The sequence below is a fragment of the Chlorocebus sabaeus genome, chromosome 26 (genome assembly GCF_047675955.1).
Source record: "Chlorocebus sabaeus isolate Y175 chromosome 26, mChlSab1.0.hap1, whole genome shotgun sequence".
Classification (NCBI taxonomy): domain Eukaryota; kingdom Metazoa; phylum Chordata; class Mammalia; order Primates; family Cercopithecidae; genus Chlorocebus; species Chlorocebus sabaeus.
Window position 1 is genome coordinate 24,463,650 of NC_132929.1, and position 21,131 is coordinate 24,484,780.

Here is a 21,131-nt window from a genome sequence, read left to right on the forward strand (position 1 = left end):
ACAGGTGTGAGCCACGGCACCCGGCCGTCACTTTCATTATTAACCCTGCCCTCTGCCAAAAAATGAATCAACCACCATCAGGCTTAGCTACCAATGACTTATGACTATTTCCAAAAATCAAATGGCTATCTCATTAATTAAACAATGTGAATGTGTCACCACTTTAAACTCAAGTCTAAAGAACAGTTCTCCAAATGGAGAAGCAGCAGGAAAAATAAAAATAAAAATTTTAAAAAAGCTTCTTGGGATACCAATTCTGAAGGAAACTATTTCAGTCAGGAAATTTAAGTTCTAATGCTTTGTCAATAACTTCCAAGTTCTTCTAAATTTAGTCCTACCCTACAAAAAGTTTTGTTAAAGAACTAAACTTTTAACTTTTTTACCATACATAAGTTAAAATACGTACCTGTTCTTCATTGACTTTTAATGCTTGTATTTGAGTCTCCAGTGCTTTTATTTGAGCTTCAAGCTGTATCTCTCTTTCTTTTCCATTCTGAAAGAGTTTCTGTGATTCTCGAAGGCTGAGAGTCAAACCATCCTTTTCATCTATGGTATTAAAAATGTTTATATAAATAATGTTACTGTAGAGGGACCCCAATGTTACAATTCCTATCAGATATCACATCTGTATCATATATAAATGTTGTTGAATTAAATTTAATTCAGAAAAATGAACTTTAGTTGATTTAGAGAAAACCAAATTATTTATTTATTTATTTATTTATTTATTTATTTATTTATTTTGAGACAGGGTGTCGCTCCGTCACCCACGCTGGAGTGCAGTGGCACGATCGTGGCTCACTACAACCTCAGCCTTCCGAGTAGCTGGGATTACAGGCACCTGCCACCACTCCCATATAATTTTTATATTTTTAGTAGAGATGGGGTTTCACTATGTTGGCCAGGCTGCTCGCGAACTCCTAACCTCAAGTGATCCACCCACCTCAGCCTCCCAAAGTGCTGGGATTACAGGCGTGAGCCACCTCACTCAGTCTCAAATAAAGAAATTATTTAAAATTAAAAATTTAAAAAAAATCCTGACACCAAAAAAATTTTTTTAGAGAAGCAGAACTACTTCCTTTAAAAATATTATTGTATTCCTTTTAGGGACAAACCCCTGCAGGACTAATTATCCTACACATACTTGCAATGAACTTTTTTTTTTTTTTAACGGAGTCTCTTTTTTTTCTGTCTCCCAGGCTTGAGTGCAGTTGCGTGATCTCCACTCACTGCAAGCTCCGCTTCCCGGGTTCACGCCATTCTCCTGCCTCAGCCTCCAGAGTAGCTGGGACTACAGGCGCCCGCCACTACACCCAGCTAATTTTTTTGTATTTTTAGTAGAGACTAGGTTTCACCGCATTAGCCAGGATGATCTCGATCTCCTGACCTCGTGATCTGCCCACCTCAGCCTCCCAAGGTGCTGGGATTACAGGCGTGAGCCACCGCGCCCCACCCATTTGCAATGAACTCTTTCATTCACCTAATGTTAAATTCTTCCCACGTACTTTGCTGTAACAGCTCACAAGTTCTTCTCTCAAAATAAATGTTATGAGCATTACAGAAAGAGACATTTTCACCATCAGTTAAATTTGAATGAGCTAGAGTTCAATCACATAATTATTCTACAAATGAAAGTTCAACGTGGACCAAAACTAGAGAAAGCACAAGGAGTAAACAATTATAATTTGAATCTGTATTTACTCTATGTGTTTATCCCAGACATGGCACTTAACAATCACTAACTCTTATTTGGATTAAAACATTTATGCTAATTTGTAGCCTCAGAAAACGTTGCAGTGCAAACTAAACACAAATCACTTTGAAAGTTGGAATACTTCATCCAGAGTAATGACATAAGGAATCAACAACTTTTTAGGACAGAATGCTATCAGTACAGTTAAATAATGTTCAACCATTCTAAAAGCCTAAGTGAGAAAAGGGAAAAAATGAGGACTCCAAAATAGTGTGCCTTTTTTTTTTTTTTTGAGACAGAGTCTCACTGTGTCACCCAGGCTGAAGTGCAGTGGCGCTTCCTCTGCTCACTGCAACCTCCACCTGCGGGTTCAGGCAATTCTCTTTCTCCTGCCTCAGCCTCCCAAGTAGCTGGGATTACAGATGCCTGCCATCACCTGGCTAATTTTTACATTTTTAGTAGAGACAGGGTTTCACTACGTTGGCCAGGCTGGTTTTGAACTCTTGATCTCAAGTGATCCGCCCACCGTGGCCCCTCCCAAAGTGCTGGGATTATGGGTGTAAGCTACCACGCCTGACCTCCAAAACAGTGTGTCCCAAAGAGAAGTAATCCAAGGCCAACACTCAGAAATCCTGGGTTTTGTTTTGCTATGCCTCACTCACTATGAGCCCTCTGACCAAGTGCTTTTATTCTCTAAGCTTCGTAGTTTATATGAGGTTACTGGAAACAAGATATCTAGCTCAGTGTACCCTGTAAATGACAGCATTCAGCATCTTACCTTTTATTATTACAAGCTGGTGATTCAGATATCGAATTTGGCATTCACTTTCATTTAACTTTTCAACTAAGTTCTCCAGTTGTCTCTCTTTTGCTTTGTTAAGAACCTGAAGTTGAATAATCTGCATATTTTCTGCAGAGTCTGGGAATTAAAGACAATTTATTAGATAAAAACATACCAAAACATAAATTTATAGTCATTTAAAGCAGTGTTTTTCAAACTGTGACTACAACTTTTCAGAGTATCATGAAATCAATTCAGTGAATTATGACTAGGATTAAAAAGAGAGATAAAATAGAATGTATCAGATTGTATCATGTAGTAAGAATCAGTCTTATTTTGCGAAACTTGTTTCATTTATACATACTTGTTCATATAGATATATGTTGTAGACCATATCACAATAAAAAAATATGGTTCTTACAGTGGGTCACTGCTAGAAAAGTTTGAAAGTCACTGGTTTAAGTTATAACCCTGAATCACTAACTACCATTTTAGCCAATTAAAAGTTAGTATATAACAACTGCAATGAAATAAAGTAATATGCTCTCAGAAAATTAAAAACAAGTACATCAGCTTCTATAAAATCATTCTTAAAGAAAATTTCTAGATAGCCTCAAAATATTTTATTTTAGGCAGGAGTGGGGAAAACATAATATTTATATTGATGCTGGCACATAACTGAATTAATTAGCTAGTGAATAGATTAATCAAGAATTTGGGTGGGGGCAGAAGGGTTGAAAAACTATCCATTGGGTACTATGTTCACTATTTGGGTAATGGGTTCACCAGAAGCCAAACCCCAGCACTATTTAATACACCCATGTAACAAACCTGCAAATGCACACCTCAAATCCATAATTTAAAAAAAAAAAAAGAAGATTTTGAAGTCTTGTTTTAGAAACAACTAGTCATTTGGGGACCACTTTAAAGAGAGTCAGGAAAAAAATAAAAAAAGGATTGGTGGGTATGCTTCAACTACATAATGATAAATGTTCTTCACTTCCGACTAGAACAATGTTTCTGTAGGCTTACAATCAGAAATAAATGCATTTACTGAGTTTTAACCACTTGCTAACTACATAATTCCATCCTCTTTTTAAAAAGAGATCTGGTTAAATAAAGAAAATTAAAGACTGAAAAGTTTATACAAGTCAAACTCCTCATAGATCTTATAGTAGAGCTAGTCCCATCTCTCTCCGGACTTGTTTTTTTAAACTACTGTTGCTAAGAAACTATAATCACTAAATTGGCACTACCATTATTTAATTAACTTCCAAATGTCAAATTTAGACAAATGTGTAACTAACTCAACTTGAAGAAGTGCAGACTGTTAAGAAAGGTTTTTATATGCAGAAAGACCAGGAGATACAAATACAACTTTTCAAGGGAACTGAAAGAGTAAAGACTAAGGAGATGTCAGGCCACTGCTGTGAGGTTCATTTACTCAACCTAAAACCAGTTATATCATATACACTGTCCACTTCCTCATTCCACAAAAAACGGAAGAACATAGAGAGGCCATCCTCATATTTGCTGTTGACTCCTTTAGGGGAAAATGAATTGTGGGCCTCCCCCTGTAACTACCCTGCCGTCCCAGTGTAAGATGGAAGCAACACTATGAAGTCACAACCCAAAAGTCCAGGTTTCTCTTTGGGATAGCCCAGGCAAGCCGCAATATCCAGTATGACTTTTCCCCTACTAATTAAAGGAAAACAAAAAAATAAAACAAAAACACTTGCTGTCACATTCTAGAATTACACTGGCTCTTCAATATGCACAATAATTAGAAGCTATTTAGTATGCCAGAGAGTATGACAAGAGTAATTCAGTACAGTCACTATATGGGTTTATATTTTGGAATTTTTGTTTTTTGATACTAGCATTGCATCTCAAAATTCTCTAGCAGCTATAAGCACTTTTTTCATTCTCATATTTATATACATACTATACAAAGAAAAAATGTGGCAAATGTCACATGACTGAACCTGATATCTAAGTAATTCTGCATATAAAGTAATTTGTGTCAGAGTTGACTATTACACTAAAAACTAAAATCGAAACAAAAAAGTTGATGATAGTGCTGATGTATTAAATTACACTTCTATATAGTCAAAAATCTGAGACTGACAACTATGTTTCATTTTCCAAATTAGGCTTCAGTCAAAAATATACATATAAAGTTCATAAAAAGTCTTTTTAAATTTGTTTTAAATTTCAAATGAGCCCCGGTCTCCTGTATGATAGGTGAGGATACTAACCACTATACAAATGAGGAGACAAGACTTGAAGTAGAATGACTGAAATATAAAGTTGAGAAAATGTCTTTTAACTTTTCCTAATGGAAAATTTCCAATATATAAGAAAGTAAAGAGAATAATAGGATGAATCTAGGTAAACCCATTTCCCAGATTCAACAATTATGAACTCATGGCCAATTCAGCTCCATCTATATTCCCACCCAACATTATCCCTCAATAGCATATTATTTTAAAGTAAATCCTAGACTTCATGTCAGTTTATTCATAAATATTCTTTAGTATATATCTCTAAAAATAAGGGCTCTTTGAAATATCAAGCACAATTCTATTGTCATACTCAAAAAATAATAATTCTTGAATGTGCTCATATATTCACTGTGTGTTCAAATTTCCCCAATTATGTGGTATTAAAAAATAAATATAAACTTGATACCTACTCTCATTAGCTCCTAAAAATTGTTGTTGCAGGCCTTCAAATGTGTCACTTCCTGTTATCGCCTGGGCTGGTGAGCCATTATTCTGGGCAGAAGACTGATAAGGTTTATATGTCACTTTATTATACGGTTCCAAACCTTGACAACTGGGACCCTGTGATGAACCAAATTGCTATTATAGATAACAAATGAAACTGACAAGATTTGGCCTTTTCTTCCAAAATTATCTGAATTAGACACCTAAATTTTATGTTACAGAACTTACTTTTGGTACAGTTACAAAGTTTTATACACACACACACACACACACATATATATCTGCTCAAAGTAGCACTTATTGTTATTTAACAATATTAATTAAAAGTCTGCAATACATAATTTATAGACAACTAAATTCTACTTTTGAGCACACAATGAAGGCAATTTTATAAATAAAACCCAAGAATTCTAATAAGACTATATACAAATATTTTATTACAAATGATTTAGATTATGCCAATATCTTGGGAACATAAGAATGCACATATTCAATAACATGAACATGGAATACGGTGCCTCATAACTAATAAATATTCGGTAACTCTTATGGGATGAATAACACTCTACAGAGATAGAATTAAGAGAAAATAACCACTTAACAGCCCTAAAAAATCCATCCTGTCATTGCGTGACACAGACTAGCTGTTGAGGTATTTGCTGTCATCGAGAAATTCTAAGAAGCAACTAACTATATCCTGAGGTCTTACTTCATTAAACTCTCTCACAGGAAAAACAAGGTTTTTTGTTTTTTCCTTCACATTCATCCTGTCTGCTGTTATATCACCATACAAAACAGATACCAGCTTTGACATGTTTAACCTAAAATTTGTTATGAGTGGTAAGCAAGAAAACTGAGGAAATTAAATATCACCTACCCAGAATTACTGCTTTAAAAACTACAATAAGAGACCTGAACATAGCTTCTCACTAAAGCACAGTGCAGTGGTAGAAGCAGCAGTAAACGAGGACAGTTATTCTTTGGCAGACTTAACTTTTAATGTTTAATCAACTGTGTCCAAAGAGCCTCTATTTTAAACTTCCGACTTAAGATCATGATTGTATTAGACTGTAAACAGAAAATACCATGACTAATTCACCATAAACCTGCATAAGTGCCCTCTCAGAACTTTGTGTGGTTACATCATCTTACCATTGCACTCACATACATTTCCTGAACACATACAAACATCACGCAAATGTGTGTGCACACACACAAGTTCTTCAAAGTCAAGTTTTTACAATACCTGAAAATGGTTCCATTGAGGATCTGAAAATTTAATTACATTGGTTGGTTGGTTATTAAATTCCTGCTTCTGACCATTGGTATATGGCCTAAAGTTTTCAGGAAGGTGATATAAATCAGTCTGTTCACATTTACTTGGAGGACTATAACCACTTCCACCTTCATCTCCACCTTCTTCAGGATGGTACACAGGATGCCGGTCTTCAGTTTTACTTCTGTTTTCTTCCCAGACATTGCCACATTTTTCTCCAGCATATAAACTCTGAATTTCATTATAGTCCTATTAGATAACAAGAGTAAAACAAAAGCACGAAGATCCATTCCCACCCTCATCAACGTCACCATCACACCAGATACTTACATTTACACTTTGAGATTTGGGCAGCATTTGCTCATTCCAGCTCATCTCCAATTGCTCAGGATGATGTGGTCTTGAGAAAAACGAATACTTTCGATTTAAAGCCTATCATTTATTTGTACATAGATAATACAAAGAACCCCAAGATTTTAACATTTTTCCCTCCAACCTTCACCCAAAATTTTAAGAATCAATTTATAATTTTATAATCATGTAATTATTAATCTTCATCAAAAGAAAAAGACTTATAGAATTGCAATATACACGTGAAAATGCCTTCAGGTGCTTACTGCCTGTCTGTGCCATCCTCGCTGCAGTCCGAATACTGGGGCTCGGGAGAGGAGAGGTCGTCATCCAGCATGTCATGGGGAAGGTCTGTGAGTAACTGCTGCAACTGAGTCAAAAGGGCTGCATCAATATCACAACAACTTAAACACAAGACACCAAGCCAAAGCTGCCTTGGTACGAGTGGGTTTTTACTGTAGAGGTCAAAGAAGTTCGTAATTCCCTCCTTTAACTAACTTCTTAAGTACCACACAAATTATATTCATCATTTCACTTGGGTAAAGGGGAATGCATAATTTTAGGATATATATCAGAAGCCTTTTTTTTTTGTAAACAAAGGTCTAAGATTTAAATACACATACAATAGAATTAAAAAACCTTTTTGTGGAAACACAGCAAGTCACAATAATGGTACAATCAACATATTATGTTATCACAGGGCAGGCAGACTAAGTCTCAGAATGCTGTTTTACCAGTAATCAGACCCTGGGGAATTGTCAATTAGTCAATTAGACATCCCATAGGGAATGTGAGTAGCCAGATGCACTCTGGCCAGGTGATGAGAACAGCAGCAGCAGCAGGTGGCCTAGAAGCCCTTAAATGCTCTGATAACGTAGAAACCCATGGAAACCCAGGGGAGTCACTAATTAGTAGAGATCTAATTTCAAAGATGAAAAGATACGCAATACTCTGCTCTCATACAACATCTGAGTAAAAGAAGAGTTGGAAGACTGTTTTCTACAGGTAGCACATGCAAAAGCATAACACTACATCTGATATTAAATATTTATCTCTATTTTTTAGAAAAAAACAGTTTTAGCATTCTGCTTATTATATAAACTAGATAGACAAAGTTAATTCGTTCAAATTTCAAATATGATAAAAAGATGAATAAATCAGCTATTCTGTAAGACATAATTCAATAACTTTTAGGATTTCAATAACTATCTGCAATTGTCTTTCTTCAAAACCCAATATAATAATATTACCCTAAAAATCCCTATATATATATATATATATATATCTCTTAAATTAAGTAACAATTAGAAGATCAAATATTATGTTACTAAATACTTTTTTGGGAAACTGTTTCTAATTACTTCTCTTTAAGAAACTAAGCACCAGTTTAATTAACAACTTGATTACATCCCTCCAAAGTACATAAATCAAACCCATAACATTATGCAAGTGGATTTTAAAGACCTTAAATACTCTGTAAAACCTTTCAGAAAAAAAAAAAAAAATGAGATGCTCCCTGGTCTATAGCAGGTTATTTTTTTCTACTTTACCTGTCATTAATACAAAAGAAATGAAATGTGGCCATAAAACATATCTGAGTATAATGTTAAGAATTACAAAAAAAAAAAAAAGAAAAACTTTCCTAAACAAAATATGTATGGTAAAAGTTAAATAAATATATTTTATGGAAGGTCTGAAAGGAATGCCCCAAATTCTTAACTGAGCTTTGGTGAAATAAAATCTGGAAATCGGAATAGAGTATGTTGGAGGTGGGTGGGAATATTTCTTCATCTATATTTATTTCTCATATTCACTGGATGGGTTTTTTTTTAAAGGTTTTCTCAATCCATTTTTTTTTTTTAAGATGCAACAAGAGAAATATACTTTCTTCAATGAAAAGTTATCTTCATCTTTAAATCTGTTTAATGCTAACATGAACACGCAAGACCCTCATGTATTGCTCACCTCCACATGCAAGGTACTTGAAAAATCATTTTGAGAATTAGCCATATCAGAGTTGACTGAGAGATACAAAAAACAAGAAATACAAAAGACACAATATGCAAAACAAAACAGGACACATCAACATATTTGTATATGACATGCCTCAAATAAAAGCTAGCAAAGCAATTCTACAAAGACGCAAATGCACTAGAGAAAAAAATCGCATCTATGAGGTCTTTTAAAAGTAGTACCACTTGTTGTCTATAATCATGCATCACTGCTTTAAGGCAAAAGACTACCCCCACATGTTACACAAGGAAAAATAAAACAAATCTTTTATACCTATATTAAGTAAAGACTTCTGAACAGAAAGAATATTTTCTTCTAAACCTTCAGTGAGGTTCAAGTACATAGCCTTAAAATTCAGGGGTGCCTTTTTTCCCCCACACAAAAACAAAAAACTACATAATAATTCAGCAGTTATTGTAGCTTTGTGACACCATAAAATTGGCATCCACAGAGAAAAATTAATTTGAGTATAAGCAATCAGCTAATGAAAATGCTTCTAGATCCACACATAAACATCAACTAGCAAAATCATTCCTAGAGTATTTAGAGTCTTGCAAGATATTTTACATATATGCTAACATTTTAAAATTCATCTTCAAAAAATTTATCCATCAGTTCTTTGGCATAGCCGGGTCATATTCCCTGGCTTCTATAAGTTTCAGGGCCGAGAAAAGCTAAATGGAGTCCTCCTAAATAAGGCCATTCAGGAATAAAATCCATCCTCCAGGTTTCCATTTCCCAGGATCAAAGTGTGCCCTCCTCATATACACTGTCAAATTGCTTTTTGGTCACTGAACCCTGTGCAATAAAACACAAAATTGCCATATCTAGTTATGCATGTTACCTGTTACCAAATAGAGAAATTTAGAAACTATAAATTTTCCTCATTAAAGATCTATCAAACTTCCAAATACAGATTCAAGAACAGAAATAACAATCCTTATAAATGATAAGATTTAATACTAGTCATTAATTTAAAATTCATCAGACTGCTTTTTGGCTGCAAGCAGCAATCTCAACAGGATATTACTGTGCATTAACTGAGTTTAAAAATTTAACAGATACCTTCCCTATAAAAAAGATAATTTACCACTCTAAGGCTTCAGTTGAAATAAATTCAGAATCATTCTATAAACTCCTCTCCCTTTCTACTTCACATATTTCTTTCTTAAAAAGAAAAAAAAAAAAAAGAGCATTTTACTCAAAGAACTTTGTTAACAAAACACTTTGCAATAACCCATGTAGAACATACAAAAGCCTACATTCAGGGGCAAATGTAAAACAGAGAACATGTAAACCTTCTGTCAGGATTTTCAACTTAACTAAACAGATTATCTTCAGAGCCTATAATCCTCAATATTAATGAACGCAAGAGGCCTCAAATTACAAACCATACAATAATCTTCTCCCAAGAGAAAGGGTAGCAAATGGAATACCTAACGGTCATATTCCCTTTGAACAGGTGACCTCTTAGTACACTTCTAAAAAGATTCTGATATTTTCAACTATGAATTATTAAATAATGCTTTCATGGATACACGCTAAATGTAAACAAATACTAGCTTTACAACTCCCTCTAGTGGAAACAAAATATCAAAATATTTCCGTAATTACATCAAACAAGGCAGTTAAAAAGTGGAAGAAGGGTGGTCAGGAGATCGAGACCATCCTGGCTAACACAGTGAAATCCCGTCTCTACTAAAAATACAAAAAACTAGCCAGGCGAGGTGGCGGGCGCCAGTAGTCCCAGCTACTCGGGAGGCTGAAGCAGGAGAATGGCGTGAACCCGGGAGGTGGAGCTTGCAGTGAGCTGAGATCCAGTCACTGCACTCCAGCCTGGGCGACAGAGTGAGACTCCATCTCAAAAAAAAAAAAGTGGAAGAAAGGCTACACAATGGAAAGCTTGCCTCTAAAATACGTGATGCCAAGCTCAACGGAGCTTTATTATTCTATTAGAGAAGTACCGATATAGAAACCAAGTCAGTATTGCCAGGTGCAAGCTTCTATCTGCCACCTGCTACTTAAAACATCTACCTTTCTACTCAAGATCATTTTCAAAGATGTCATCACTAAATGACCCGTCATCAGCAAATACTATCTTGATATCATAGATTACCAAGTATTTCTGCCCCAAATCACCAGCTCCAGAACATATACACACATAAACAGATAATTTTACTATCTAGAGCCAACAACAACCACAGAGCTACTTCTGGTGACACTGCAGAAAGTACATGTCTACTCCAGCTGACTGTGAGAGTCTAAAATGGCAATCTTCTTTAAGCTGTGGCTTTACCAACAACTAAGAGGCTTATAACAAGCATTCCTATTACAAAAAGACCTTTATCTGGGGCTGGGCACAGTGGCTCATGCGCGTAATCCCAGCACTTTGGGAGGCCAAGGCAGTTGGATCACCTGAGGTCAGGAGTTCAAGACCAGCCTGGCCAACATGGCAAAACGCCGTCTCTACTAAAAATACAAAAAAAATTAGCCAGGCATGGTGGCCCATGCCTCTAATCCCAGCTACTTGGGAGGCAGAGGCAGGAGAATCGCTCAAACCTGGGAGGCAGCACCAGCCGAGATTGCGCGATTGCACTCCAGCACGGGCAACAGAGCGAAACTCCATCTCAAAAAAAAAAAAAAAACAAAACTGTATCTCTGTAATATCTGACTGTGCAATCACAAGTATAGTGACTTTAAGTGAAGAGTATTTTTGCAAAGTCACATTGTTACATTATGAATGAGTTAATACAAGAGCTTCTGAATTATTTTCTGGGACAGCTTTATAAAGAAAAGTTTGCTTTGGATGAGATCTCCTCCTTAGCAAGAACGACAAGTATTATCAGCAGCTCTCAAGAGTACAATCAGAAAGTAATGTCCTCCAGTAAGTTAGGAGAAACATAAGTAATGTGTGACAATTAATGGATATTAATCGACATGATACATATCTCTCTGATGTCATCACCCTCGCTGATCTGCACCCTAATCTGCTCTGTCAACTATTTATAAGAGATGGAGTTTCAGTTAAAACACTGTGAGAAGCTGTGGTTTATGTACCTCTCTACCATGCATTTATGCCTTGACCCACAGTGGACCAACTTTTACTAATGTACCATTAAGAGTTGCAGCACTTTAGAAATAGATTATAGGACTTTTTTTTACAAAATTCTTGTTTTTTCTTTGCTTGTTTTTTGTTTTTTTGGTTTTTTGGTTTTTTTGCAAAATGTGGGTCTATTCCTGATGGTCTCTGGCTTGAGATCCACTGGTCTAAATATCCTCTAAATATTGAATAACGTATTTACTAAATCCCTTCCTTTTTCTGAATGTTAAAGGCCCTTTCTCCATTTGATCTTCAATGCTAACAGTGGAGAGAATAGAAATGGAAAAGGCTAAATCATAATTGTAAAGCTGCTCATTAGGATGGCATGAAGGTTGGAATGGTGTATTCACTGGGATATGGGCACAGGTAGACAAAATCCCAACTGGCACCAAAGCAACAAAATTAAACACAGCTTGGAAAAACATGCTGTATTAGCAACTGGCCTTTCATCCCAGACAGTGAAAATCAGGACTATCCAACCATGTACCAAGAGAGGCTCTCACAAACCCTTAGCAGGGTAGACTATGAGTCAGATGCGGTATGCCTGGTAAGCCTTATAGCACATCATCAGGGATAAAGGCATTCCTCCCACATCAGCGAATTGAACACAAAGTGATTCACTAAGTAGAGAAAGCAATATGCATTAGCCCACTGCTAACAGTTATAACCTAGCCACAATCCCAAAGCCGCAGTCCCAAAGCTACCAACCAGGTAGACAGGAAAAAACAGCTTTTTTTCTTTAATCTCTTAAAGCTGTGAGCCATTCGGCTATTGCTGGGTCAGGAAGACTGAGACAGTTAAAAAGCCTTCTAGATACACATGCAAGCTTGGGTTTGACCATCCAATTTATTACTTTAACTTGTAGTGACAAAGTATACATACAGCTGAAGATCTGTGAACAGTTCTGAAGTTTGTCACTAAAAGCTGAACCTCTCTAGCCTCTAATCTATTTTCCTTGCAGCAATTATTTTTTAAAGTAAAAATATTTTTATCAGCATGAAGTTTTTTTACAAATTTAACCATAATCATCATGTTAGAGCCAATTTAGCTATATATCCTTCCACTCTGCTGGAAATACTCATTCTTAGATACTTGATCTTTCAAGAACAACTTTTCCCCTGAAATTCCCTATCCCAGCATACAATCTATCAAAGAAGTGATCCCAAATAGCTATTTTCTATATTATCTAGAATGAATTGCCTCCTTGACTAGTATCCCCTCTAAAATTTTAACCACACAATACACTGGCAGTAAGCTCTAACACTCTACCTATCTCTCTAATATATTTCTCAATGAAAAATCACCTGTCAAAATATTTTTTCTTCTTTACAGTAGTGATTACTTAAACTGACCCTCTCAAGAATCCCAGTGGCTAAACCCCAGCCAACTATCCAAGCCCAGTCATGAAAACCTCATGCTGCAGGTTCAAAGTAACAGAAAATCCTCATTCCCATCCTTGCCACAACAATTGTTGTGAGGGGCCCTGCCAAAATCCAGAAACCCTCTCCAGGGTCATAAACTCAAATGCCCTCAGGGACCTGGCAGAGAATTTACCAGAGTGAAGCAGGCAAGTCTGAGTGCATAAGCCCATGTCTGTGTGAGAAGTGGGGACTGCGGCCAGCTGGGGAAGGAGAGCCATTGCTCAGCTCCAGCCCGCCTGCTGCCATGTGCAAATACAGGCCAGGTGTGGCCAGAGCTTTGGATGTTTTTTAGATAAGCCAGAGAATCTGCAGTGCTGCATAAAATTTTCGAATCTTCAAATACAGATTCAATTCTTTAAAAGACAATACCTGTCTATGAACCAAATCCAGCAAGTTGCCAGCTTTCTATCCCTGCCATAATTCTACCACCAGTTACATGAACAACGGTCAACTGACCCTATTCCTTGCTTCCTATTAATACTAATGGTCCCCAATAACTATTAAAGATTTCTTTACATGTTAGAAAATGGGTCATATAAAAAATAGTGTCAGGACAAAAGAAGCCTTTTATCACAGATAATCAAGAAATTTGACTTACACTAAAAACAACCAAAACAACTAACTTGACTTCCACCAATAACACTACTACTGCTGCTATTACTATTGCCACCATTTACTGAACACTTGCTATGTGCCACGTATTCTGCTAAACACTTTAAATATAAATAATATGGTCTCTCCCTTTTATTCCTTTCCTTCTATAATCTATTCACCATGCAGCCTTCTGAAAGATCTTCAAAAATATGGTATCACTTTTCCCTGCTTAAAATCTTCCACTGGCTTCCCATTGCTCTAAGAATAAAATACAAACACCTTATCATGGCTTTCCATGATCTGACAGCCACATCCACCACCCAACACTGGCTTATATGTACCCAATACCATGGCCTTCTGGCTGTGCCACAGATACACGGGATCTCTTCCCAACTTCCCAGCTTACACTCATTGTTGTTTTGGCCTAGACTGCTCTTGGTCAGGCTTCGGCATGGCTGGTTCCTTCTCATAAGTCAAGTCTCAGCTCAAATATTGTCTCCTCCCACAGACCTTCCCTCACCAGCCCATCTACAGCAATCCCCTACCAATTGCTTTCATAGCACTCCAGTTTGTTTTCCTGTCATTTATCAATGACGTATTATCACTCACTCAAATTACTTTACTCACTTGTTTACTTGCTTATTGTCTGCCATCCCACTAGGATATAAACTACCCAAAGCAAAGAGCCTTGTCAGACTTGTTCATGGCAATGCTACAAGCACCTAAAAACTAACCTGCCACTTCCAAAGTCAACCATTACCTCCTAAATGAAAGGAAAAATTTAACCATTTATCTGATGGCATTATTCACGTTGTGTTTTATTCTTGCCTCAAAAACAGAAGCATTCCACTTATCCACCTTTTCAGTCTAAATAGCAAGCAGAATTTAGGGTAATTTTTTTGAAAAAAGAAAAATCCAAATCCCTTCAAAATGACACAAGATGATATAATTTTGATCAAGAAATAAAACTTGTTAAAGACTGGGTTTAGGGCCTCTCTCTTTTTTTTTTTTTTTTTTTTTTTAACAACTTACCTCTTTCTCTCTTTCATAGTCCTCTTTGTCATATTCCTCATCTTCATTTTGTGCTGGTAGTGCCACACTGCCAAAGTCTAATGACATGGTCATCCTGTGGGAAGGGAAAGATGTTTGGTTTCTGAATATTCCATAAAATCTCCCCAGTACAAACTACATAAGAGATGCCATACATACACAGAGTGAAAAGACAGAAACAGACTGGGAGAAAATATGTAAAAACTCCATTATGGCCAATACAAATAATTGCGATTCATAGAAAATAGCTATATGACAGCAATTCATGGAAAAGAAAAAAATGCAAATCGGTAATAAAACTATGAATAGACCTTTCTAGTGGTCTGAAAAGTATAAGTTAAAACAGTAAGATTTTTTGTCCACATAAAAAATGACAATAGTAATAAACTAGAAATGTGCCAAATGTAAAAATCTTAAGCTCAAACAAAATTTCAAATGTGATATATTAAACATGGCACAGGCAGTACCCTAATTGCTTCATTTTTTTTTTAATATCAGAAATCCAAATATCATGCTTTACAAGAAGAGGGCCCCTAAATCATGAGTGACTGCTACCCAGAAACCATTTACAATTCAGTAAATGCCATAGAGCGCACAACAAAATATAAGTCTTAAACGTCCTCCTCTTAAGCTTGATAAAATCAGGTTCTGGCAATACACTCAGGAAAAACAGAAGTGAAGGCTGTGAAGCTCACCACTGTGGACTTCCAATTCCAAAAGCAACAGCAAGAGTTCCCTGGGGAGCAGTCACTGCTGTGGCAGAAGCAGCAGCAGGAAATGGGTTTTCAACTACTTACAGTCAAAAAAGCTGCTGCTGATTTAAATTATACTTAGGGATCCTGACACTACACATAAACCCCTCAGAACTTCAAAGCTCTGAACAATCCCAACAAAAAAAAAGTAAGCAGGTGTCATCAATTACCTGGCCTAACACTGCCCTCCATTCAGTCCACTGTCGTTCATGCCAATGAAACGCACCTGGATGTGAGCCTCAGCCATAACTCATTCACTACATCTTTCAAGCTCTAAAATGTCATTAAATTGGAAGTAAAATCAGAAGCATAGAGACCTAGCAATCTAAATGCATTTTACCATAAAGAACTTAGCTTCCTCGTCTTAACAGGTAAGAACTATATCACAAACTTTTGTGGAAGCCAATAGCTCTAGAGTAGACAATACCCCATGTCATCAGATCTAAGATGTCTTTGATTCTATGATGCAGTTCCATTTGTAGCAGTAGGAACAAGATGTAGGCAATCAAATTATGACATAACATTAATTTTAGGATGCAGTCTATGTTGTAGATATTAAAGTGTGAAAAGAAAATGTGCAAGCTAGACTAGATGAATATGGTATTAAAGATTAACACACATATGAATTTCAGTGGTGAAAATCCCCCTGTGTGAAGTTTTTGTTTTTCAAAGACTGAGTTATGCTTCTTGGCCAATCTCTAATTTGCTGTCTACCTTCTAATCCCTCCTCTCTGGTCCTTACAACCAACCCGTCCCTTTCAACTCATATCAACTCAGACTCTTTACATCAACTTAAAACCCTCCAGCCTCTGCTTCTCAGACCACACCTACTCCTTTCTACCCTTGTGCCAGGGCTAAAGGGGGAAGAGACATGCATATTGAGGAAAATAAATCTAAGTCCATATATAAGATGCCTTTTGTATATCAACATAAGATGAAGATATGAGTATGGTAAAGAGCCTATAATATGAAATGGTGAGGGAAAAACACACAATCACAAGTCTCTAGATTTTTTTCTACTACTGCAAATGGACTTAATAGCATAGAGAACACTATATATGAATAATGAAAATACTAGCCCAATTAAATCCCATCTCCTTAAAAGAGATGAAATTAAACTGGACCTTAAAGACATTCCTGAATCCTCCAGGCAGAAAAAATCCTTTCTGCTTCTGAATTCTGTGTCTTCTACCTCTCTTTCATTTAAATACAAATACAAGACAAAATATGGAATTTGGGTTAATTTCTCTTTAAGTTAGAGAAAGGAGGTTTGTTCCAATCCTTTATTAACCTGCCATCAATTGATGTTGATTATTGAAAAAGAACATTAAGATTTATAAGAGCCTATTGCTAAAAATGTAGCTACTAATATTTTAAATACAGAGCTACTTTTTCTCAGATAACGAATACTTATGTTATTGTTTTTAAAGTAAAGAGAATATAAAATATCAAAGCATATATCTTTAATGTTGTTTTAAATCCAAAACATGGCATTACCAAAGTCTCCCCCACTGAAGAAAAAAAGGTATAAGTTTTCCTTATGAGAACTATAAACTATGAAAGGCTTTAAGAAATGATTTCAGATATAAAGAGAAATCTGATCAACTTACGTGGTTAAAAATATATATACTAAAAAGGTAATACATATTTTAAATGAGACTAAAATAAAAGCTAATACTTTAACTTATTAATCACCACTCATTATCACTGCTACCAGAGACTTTAGTATAATATTCAGAACAACAAAAGAGACAGCTTTAAAAAAAAAAAAAAAAAATAGCAAGATAGTAAACCCAAAAGCCATAAAGAAAAATGTGATGGAAACCTAACCACAAAAAACAAAACTTTGTTTAAGGCAAAAGACATCATTAACAAGTCAAATATTGTGTATGAAAAAATACAGCCAGGCGCTGTGGCTCAAGCCTGTAATCCCAGCACTTTGGACCCAGACAGAGGCGGGAGGATCACGAGGTAAGGAGATCGAGACCATCCTGGCTAACATGGTGAAACCCCGCCTCTACTAAAAATACAAAAAAATCAGCCGGGCGTGGTAGTGGGCGGCTGTAGTCCCAGCTACTCGGGAGGCTGAGGCAGGATAATGGCGTGAACCCAGGAAGCGGAGCTTGCAGTGAGCCGAGATCGCACCACTGCACTCCAGCCTGGGCAACAGAGCGAGACTCCGTCCCCAAAAAAAGAAAAGAAAAGAAAAAGAAAAAAAAGAAAAAATACATCACTAACAAAGTCCAGAAAAATGAGAATCAGAAAAATATTTGCAAAGCACCTGACAAAGTCCCAATATAAAATTCTTAAAAAGACAGACAATCCAATATAAAATTGGGCGACTGACATGACAATTTATTTTAAAAAGTGTAAATCAATTAGTTTGAAAAGATGCTTAAGCTTGTGATGTTTCAAAAAAAGTGTCATTTAAACAACAATATGCCACTTTCAACAACCACTAGATTGAAAAAAAAAAAAAATTATCACCCAGTGGTGACTATTTTGTATTTTGTATGGCTCATGAGTTGCTGGTGAAAATATAAACTGCTAAACCAACTTGAAAACTATCAAAATTAATATATTGAAAATGAACATTTGCACTAGTAAAATTATTTTTGAATTTGTCATACTATACCACTAGTAAAAATAATGAAAATTTTCTATATCTATTGACTCAAGGCTGACCACTTAAGAAATCAAGATGCAGAATAAGTGTACAGTATGTTTTGGTTTTCTTTTTCGGTAGCAGTCTGGTAGACTTTCTTCCTAGATAACTTTTTCTGAACCCTTAACAAGACTACAAAAAGTATGTCCTGTTATTACACTCAGATGGATGCTCTGACCCAGCATTTCTTTCGTTGTCCCTGATTTTCTCTGCCCTCCTTGCAACAAAACCAATCAGTGTTTATTTAGGCAAAAGATTACAAAGCACAAGTAGTATTGTTTTCGCCTCATCTAATAAACTATAAGCACCCTGAAGGCAGAATTAAAATGTATCTACCCGCTTGCACATGGTAGGCACATAACAAATATTTGTTGACTGAATATGATACAGGCATGTTACCTTATAGGAATTCATTGTTTCAACAAAATTTTATTAAATACCCACTGTGTTCCAGATCCTAGATGCATCTAAAACATGGTACCAGCCATGAGGAGCTCACTGTCTCCGCTCATCCTTAGAGCCACTGATATAAACAGTTACAATAACATATTGTAATAAATTCCGTAGTAGATGAAAGTACAAAGCACAAATTAACTTTTCCTAAGAAGAAAAGATAGTTTAGAGAATTTTTACAGAAAAAAAAAAGAGCTTTTAGATTAGAAATAAATCTTAAAGGACACAATATGGCTATAACTGGCTCTAAGAATGAGGGCACTCATTCAGACAACCTGAGCTCAATTCTGGCTCTTTTATTTATCAGCAGTGCTGTCTTGAGCAAACCGTTTCTGCCTCTTCGTTAATGAAATGGGGGTAGAAACAATACCTACTTCAAAGATCGATTCTGAGGATTCACAAGATAATACATGTAAAGTAATTAGCACTATGTACCAATCAATACATTCTAGTTTTATTATCATTATGACATTATTACTGATGAATAGGAGTCTGACAGCTACCGAAGAGGTTACGGGAATAAAGAGGATTCCGCATATCTGAGAAAAGGTGAGTGTGCAGCCTATGAGAAATGTCACCTCAAATAATGCAACCTCCTATGGAACAAAAATGCCACCCTCCTTCAAGATGCCCTTCCAAGCCTGTTCCCCTATAGAATAAGCCACTCCTTTGTACTTTCAGACTGTATGTCTTATGCTTTTCTTACGGCTTCTACTTCAGCTTCTCTTTAGTTGAGCGCATTCACCTGCCTGGGGAGTGCATGTTCATTGTCACGCACTATGAAGGTATATGGTGATAACAGGTTTAAATCAGACTCGAGTTCATGACTACGATATAGAAAAGGTTATAAACCCCCACAAAAGGGGTCTCTAAGAATTGCACTGGGAGTTGGGAAATTCTACTTACTTGCTGACATAACTCGCCTTCTAGAATGAAAATAGCCAGAGCACACAGCTCAGTTTAGACTTGCAACACCTGGTGGAGGCGCCCTATTCATTCATTCAACAATTTACCAAGCACTGTTCAAGATTACAAAGTTTAACGGGACGTGATGGAGGGAAAGAAAATAGACATATAAACCAATGATCACGACATCTTGTGATCAGTGCTAATGACAGCACTTTGGACAGATTGATTTAAGTTGCTCAGAAAGCGGAGCGAGTAATGCTAATACACAATAGGCATCCAGAGGCTAAGCGAATGACCTTGAGGAACTGTTTGGCGTCAGCTACAGCACTACAAACATGACCAAAGCCACACGGGGCCCATAACCCAGGACTGCTAGCTTTGGGAGCCAGCGTCACTTGTACTCGGTCAGCACACGTGCACAGAGCACCTACTGTGAGCCAGGAGTAACGCCAGGGTGACCAAGGTGGGGTCCGCAGAGTAGGGTCTCGGGGCGACCCCAGCAGTTTGGAAACGAGGCGGGCTTCCCATATGTCGCTTCTAAATAGGATATTGGAGGAATGAAGAGGTCTAAATGACACGTTAAAGGTAAAAGCTGAGCCCGCAACATGCGGGCAGTCCACCACCGCGGGATTTGGGGAGAGGGCAGGTCAGCCCCCGGGGAACCCTCAGCCAGGATCCCGAGGACCCCGCAACTCCTCTAACCCCAGGTCCAAGCCCACCCGTGAATCAGAACTCACCAGAGGCCACGGAGGCTGTTACCGCGAGGAAACTCTAGCCCTGGCGGAAGACCAACTTCTAGCAAACCCCCTTACCCTGGTTGTAGTCCACTAGCTCCTTCCTAGTCACAACCGAACCCACGGGGCGGAGGCCCTTAAGGAGCAGTCGCCTCCTTCAATCGCCGACTAGAAGCTCGCCCGGTGGGCGGAGCCGTGCCGGCTCGGGGCGGAGCGAGGAGACAGGAGTCTCCGCCTTCCTCAAGCTTGGTTGAGAAGTCCGCCTGCATTTGCAAAGCACTGCTGTTTGAAAGCGAGAGGCGCCAGAGGTGGCGGGAAGCTCCCCCTGTGCGCCCATTGGTGAATTCGTGAGCCAATTACGAGGAAGTTACTCTGGAGTGGGCGGGCTGATCGGTTGCCTAGAGATGCCGAGGCGCTTTGCCCGCTACCTTCCGCCAGGGTGCACTGGCCTTACCGGGACCCCTTGCCCCTTTGGTAGCGGAGACTGCAGAGGTGACTCGTGCCTCCTGCGCTTCAGCACACAGAATCCCGCAGATTCCCCACCGAACTCTTGTCTTAGAGGTCTTTTACATTTGCCCTTCTTGTTTTCTAAGGCACCTGCTTCCCCATT

General features: G+C 37.3%; 1 protein-coding gene across 5 annotated transcripts in view; it reads right to left on the bottom strand.

The window, feature by feature from the left end:
* CEP152 (centrosomal protein 152) overlaps positions 1-20,688 on the bottom strand; it is a 73,396-nt gene extending 52,708 nt beyond the window's left edge. For 2 of the 5 annotated variants that reach the window (XM_038009964.2, XM_038009963.2), the window contains exons 1-8: positions 20,219-20,473; positions 14,991-15,084; positions 7,097-7,200; positions 6,810-6,879; positions 6,450-6,728; positions 5,170-5,320; positions 2,472-2,612; positions 407-546 (exon numbers count right to left, since the gene is read on the bottom strand). In XM_038009964.2, coding sequence (XP_037865892.2) covers positions 407-546; positions 2,472-2,612; positions 5,170-5,320; positions 6,450-6,728; positions 6,810-6,879; positions 7,097-7,200; positions 14,991-15,084; positions 20,219-20,394 — 1,155 coding nt within the window. In that variant the 5' untranslated portion in view covers positions 20,395-20,473. Of the gene's footprint in view, positions 1-406; positions 547-2,471; positions 2,613-5,169; positions 5,321-6,449; positions 6,729-6,809; positions 6,880-7,096; positions 7,201-14,990; positions 15,085-20,218; positions 20,474-20,524 lie in introns of those variants that run through there. The other 3 variants (XM_073012152.1, XM_008016689.3, XM_073012153.1) reach the window with 3 other exon arrangements.
* Between the last annotated feature and the right edge of the window lie 443 nt (positions 20,689-21,131).